This window comes from Austrofundulus limnaeus, unplaced genomic scaffold (assembly GCF_001266775.1).
Source record: "Austrofundulus limnaeus strain Quisiro unplaced genomic scaffold, Austrofundulus_limnaeus-1.0 Scaffold294, whole genome shotgun sequence".
NCBI lineage: Eukaryota > Metazoa > Chordata > Actinopteri > Cyprinodontiformes > Rivulidae > Austrofundulus > Austrofundulus limnaeus.
This window is the reverse complement of record NW_013952696.1, coordinates 506,101-511,891: the sequence shown is the minus strand read 5'-3', so window position 1 is coordinate 511,891 and position 5,791 is coordinate 506,101. Positions and strand designations below refer to the sequence as shown.

At 38.1% G+C, this 5,791-nt stretch overlaps 1 protein-coding gene across 1 annotated transcript; it reads left to right on the top strand.

The window, feature by feature from the left end:
* The first annotated feature begins 2,787 nt into the window (after positions 1 to 2,787).
* LOC106526788 (ferritin, liver middle subunit) lies at positions 2,788 to 5,646 on the top strand. The gene is made up of 4 exons (XM_014021471.1): positions 2,788 to 3,013; positions 4,830 to 4,976; positions 5,091 to 5,216; positions 5,309 to 5,646. The coding sequence occupies exons 1-4, from the start codon at positions 2,912 to 2,914 to the stop codon at positions 5,462 to 5,464; spliced, it is 531 nt and encodes a 176-aa protein (XP_013876925.1). The 5' UTR covers positions 2,788 to 2,911; the 3' UTR covers positions 5,465 to 5,646.
* Positions 5,647 to 5,791: the final 145 nt, after the last annotated feature.

Below are 5,791 nucleotides of genomic sequence, written 5' to 3'. Positions count from 1 at the left end.
TCTTCTTCTTCTTCTTCTTCTTCTTCTTCTTCTTCTTCTTCTTCTTCTTCTTCTTCTTCTTCTTCTTCTTCTTCTTCTTCTTCTTCTTCTTCTCAGGTGGGGCAGTGCCCCAGCGCCCCCTATGGACCAGCCGCCACTGTCATGCTCCCTGAACCACTCTTTCACAGTTTTGGCATTGTAATCTTAGAACATACTTGTGTCATCAGGGAAGAAAAAAAGTCCATTGATAGAATGAGCTGATTGTTTAAAAATATTCAAGTAGTCAGCTGACCTTGTTCTATGGCCATATAACATTGCTGAAARTAGACACAACTGCAACAACCCCAGATTATAGACTACCCCCACAGGTTTGTACGGTAGACACTAGAGATGATGGATGCATCACTTCTGCTGCAGTGCTGATGCACCCATCACTCTGGAACAGAGTGAATCTGGACACAATTGTAATTTCCCTTTGGAATCAATAAAGTATTTTAAAATTGAATTGTATTGAATCAAACCACATGACCCTCTTCCTTCCTTCTAAAATGTTGTTTCCATGTGAACACAAGGCTAAAATATTAAAAACTCTTTTCCTTWTAAATAAATACTACTTCTATGGAGCCTGAGTCAAAAGTCTCCCATAAGTTCACCTCTGCTTTGTGGTCACAAGGTTTCCTTTTTCACTTCTGCTCACTAACWAAAACAGAACAAAGTAGCTGAGTAATGCTGAGTCACAACAATGAATTAGCACAATTTGTTGCTGAACATGACGCTGCTGTTTCTGTGCCACACTGACTTAACTTGTCACATACCAGCACACATTAAACATTTGTGTGCTTCCAAAATAGCTAAGTCATTCTGTAAACCCTAAGTCTTACTCAGCTGTTTCCATTTCATTTATTCTTTCACTCTTCTGTGTTTCCAGGAAAATTTTAACGCCATATAATCACTACATTTATTTACACATAACTGCTGAGCGTACCTTCATACAGCATTTGTTCATCATTTTAATGTCAAAACATTTACACACAGATACAATTAAATACAGTTATTTAAAAAAACTGATGGCAGCATGATCAGTCTTATCCAAATATAACTTGTTCCGCATGATGACCAATGATGGGTTTGTAAATTATACATTTTTCGGGGAACAATCACATGAAACGAGTTTCAGAGGGTATAAGTGAATCATGAATGGTGTGGTAGCATTTACAGGCAATTGCAAAAGCATTTAACAGCAATAATCAACAACAGCAACCTCAATCAAAAAAAAAAAGAAAAAAGTATTTAACAGTCTGTTATCATGATGAATCTGAGTTCTGTAGATCATTTATCCTTTGTATGCATGTATAGCAATGCTAAGTGGTGAGGAGCAGTCTTGCTAAAGGCCCTTTGGCACTAAAACATTTTGGACAACTTACCCTGACTTGTGAAAATTTTGTTAGGACTATTTWACTCATATGGTCCACATATTTGGTTGATACAATTGTTAGTAAGTATCAAATCATGTATAGGGACAAAAGAAGCTTCCAGTAGATTTTTTTTATTTATCTTCAGCTGATGCATGTTTAGTGTTGGACAAACCTTTCATAAGTTGGTATAAGTTGTCTAAAATGTCATAGTGACAGGGTCTTAACGTTGTGGACCCCATGTTATAACTCCCTCCCTCGTGGTGAGGGGAGTCAGGCARTGACTTCAGGTCATCTTTTGGCATTTCTGGGTGGCTTTTTTTAAATACTGCAAGTTATTTATCATTTTACTAGTTACTGAGGCAGAAATTTATGTACATATTTTCAGAAATGGAGGAAGATGTTCTTGCCCCCACCAATTTTCTCTGGCTCAATGTAGCTGAGCTACCAATAATCGTGAATTGTCAGTTAAAATATACCTGATGACACAGCACTGTCAGTGATATCTCATATCTTACCCCACCTGAGACACTGACACTGGATCAGCAGTATTAACTATAATGACATCTTTGTTATTTGTTATATTTGATATTGTACWGACAATGTCTGTCAGTATTGAGGGTCGAACACTAAAGCAACAGTCCTTTCCAGTCCATCTGGCTTCTGATGACACATTTTAATGTYCTTAAACTGTGTAGAGCTTCATCAACCAGAGTTTTTCCCTCRTCAATCCTACTACTTTTTAAAAATATATATTTTTAGCTTTTAATGGTGACTGGACTTCTTGTCTTACTGCAGTGTTTTTGCAGCCTGTAGAAATCCTCATCACTTAAGACCAACTGAAACATGAAGGTTCCTAAAATTTTAATGAGACACTGTGAGGTGTTCTTGGAAATGCATAAACATTCCCATTAAATGTGTGCAGTTTCTCACATTTAGGTTTGTKTCTGAAACAGGATCTGTTGGTGTAATGTTACAACAGTACAGTGTTAAGATGTCATCTTGTTAAAAACTATGGAGAATCCAGTAATTTGAAACAGAACAATTCTTAACTAAAARCTTAACTTGTTCAATCATCTGGGAGTTTATCTGTAAAAATATTTTTACATTCTAAAGGTTCATTATTTTAAAAAATGTCTAATGATTTTTTAAAGAAAATATTTCATCAGTGACAAAATTTGTCTGGCTTTTTTGCAAACCATTAAAATGGGTATACCTGGCTTTGATACCATCCCCAATCTTAATTCAGTCAATTTATTTAATTCAGTTGGAGGAAATMATGTAATTTAACTGTGTATCATACAAGTCTTATCCTTCCTCCGTGACTCTTTGAAATTTGTGAAGTGACGTTATGTCATGAGCTCCACCTCTGGGGAGTATAAATACAGGTAGCCCTTGCTACAGTTTCACAGCAGGGAACAAATCCTCAAAGAGTTCTTGCTTCAGCAGTGTTTGAACGGAACTTCTTCTTTTGTCCAGTTTTTTCTGACAACCAGTCAGCAACAAAAACACCAGCTGAAATGGATTCTCAGGTGCGTCAGAACTACCATCGCGACAGCGAGGCCGCCATCAACAAGATGATCAACATGGAGCTGTTTGCRTCTTACACCTACACCTCCATGGTAAGAAACTACCTTTTTATAMCGTAATATTTAGTGTAACATTATTATGTTGAAATTATTTCTCAAACACGACTTTAAGTCAAAAATGTTGAAAACAGTTTCGAAACAAAAATATTCATAATTTGGTATGTCTATCAAATATGCTYCTTTTCAAAGCTGTTTTCATACACATTGACCACTGAATACCAGGTTACCCAACAATGTGTTGGAGCCACACATCAAAGTACTTAGAATTTATGCTCTCACAATWTTTGGGTGAAAACAACCCTTCCATTTTAACCAGAGGTGAAAGGAACTCCTGAGTTGTTTTGTGATAAAACTTATTAAAAAGACCATAGTGGTACTTTAAAGTGTTAAAATAACAATAAATTATAAATAGATAATTTATGAATAAATTTTATATCGAGGTCAATGCAGCTACTAAAATACATGCTGTATTTTAACTTTCTTCAATAAGGTCCAAAATAATTAGCAACTGTATTCTGTTATAATTTCAGCTAATGAATAGTGGACGTTTTGATGTGTTATCTGTATAAAGTAGTGTAAAGAAAACCAAGCTTTTAAGAAATGTCAAATGACTAGGTCGATGGATTACGGCTCCTCCTGCTTTCAGGGCACGAAGCTGCAAGAAGAGTGTGAGGAATAACGCCTGGGCCTTCCTGAAGGTGTCTGTATCGCTGGCATCTGAGGGGTCATCTGGGTGACCRTCAGCTAACAAAAACAGCCACTCAATCTCTTTTCATCCAAACAGTTCGCAATTCAAAAAATGAAAATTCCATTTGTTTAGTGCAGGGTTATTCAACTAAATTGCTCCGGGGGCCACAGTTACTGCAGGCCAACAGCTCAGGGGCTGAACATCCAGCATTTAAAGCCATTATGTAAATAAACCAAGTATTACAAAAATCTGTTACCTTTGAAATAGTTTATTTTGCTGCATTTAAACATGGATACAACATACAGAACCCTATAAAAGTAGTGATAATAAAACAACAAAAACAAAAAGAAGACATTTTGCCTCCTATTTAACACAAATAATATTTTGACATCTATGACTTGCCAATGTTTTAAATCAATTTAATTTTTATTTTCACAGTTTTATCTTCAACTGCTTGTAGTTTTAACTGTCTTGGGTGTTCATAAAAATGTTTATCAGCTTCTAGCCAAGATTCTGACAACTCTGTAGATACCAAACATGTCTATGTTTAACCAAAAGACCTTGTAGAAATTAAAGCAGAAAACTGGAGGTTTGGGCTTAAAGAGATGAATGAACCAACTGGTGGGCCGAACTTTGGTCACTCACCGGATGTCAGTTGAATAGCCTTGCTCCAGTGGGCCAGTCAGTGTCAGGGTCAGGGTCAGGGTAGTGACTCTTAGCCAAGTCAAATAGGTGGGGATCTGACCTTGGGCCACCCAGAATAGCCTGGACTGATTGCAGTAGAAATCACTCATTGTGTTCTGATGGATAGCACTTATTGATCAGAGGGGTCAGAGGTCAGTCTCAACAGGGTCAATGCAGCTACTATCTAAAATTCCAACATGCTGTATATCAACTTTCTTCTATGAAATCTTAAAGTAATTAACATAATTATTATAATTTCAGCTAATAAATGATAAACATTGTGATGTACAAACTGCACAGAAAGTGCAAAGAAACAGAAAGAAATGTCAAACTGCTGCCAGGGGCAGCTGATTACTCTTCAAACTGACCACTGAATCTCCATCAAATATCACCAACTGTGTTTTTCACTACATGTCAAGCAAAGTGAGCTAATGTCCGCTTTCATCTACTTCATTCTCCCACTCTCTCACTCAACAGGCCTTCTACTTCTCCCGTGATGATGTGGCCCTTCCAGGTTTTGCCCATTTCTTCAAGGAGAACAGCAACGAGGAGAAGGAGCARGCTGAGAAACTGATGAACTTCCAGAACAAGAGGGGAGGACGCATCTTCCTCCAGGATGTCAAGGTGAGCACAAACTGGAAGCCCAAACCTGTCATCTTTAGTTACTGATTTGTTCTAACAACTGTTCTGGAAAAACTTGATTCAGAATGTAAAAAGTATATTTGGGTTTCCCTGCAGAAACCAGAGCGTGACGAGTGGGGAAGTGGTCTGGAGGCCATGCAGWGRGCCCTGCAACTGGAGAAGAACGTCAACCAGGCCCTGCTGGATCTGCACAAACTGGCCTCTGACCATGTGGACTGTCATGTAAGTTACATTAGGAGTGTTGAGTGTCAAACTTACCACTTAAACTAAAATGACTGGTTTACTCAAGCTAATAAACTATCTCCTGTTTTCAGCTGTGCGACTTCCTTGAGAGTCATTACCTGAATGAGCAGGTGGAGACCATCAAGAAGCTCGGAGATTACATCACTAACCTGACCAGCATGGATGCCAACACCAACAAGATGGCAGAGTACCTGTTTGACAAACACTCCCTGGGGGGCAAGAGCTAAAGAGTGTCCAGAACAGAGCCTGGAGTGGAAAATTATAATAATCATGCTTCTTCTCTAGTTGAACCAGTAAARCTCATCAGTATATCAGTTACTGCATCTCTCTGAAGATGTAGTGTTACACCACCATGTAGACACTGTTGTACCTCCTGTGRTGATGAGCTGAATAAACATTTTGACCTGGATGTTGATGTTTGTCTCATTGTATGATAGATAGATAGATAGATAGATAGATAGACAGACAGACAGACAGACAGACAGACAGACAGACAGACAGACAGACAGACAGACAGACAGACAGACAGACAGACAGACAGACAGACAGACAGA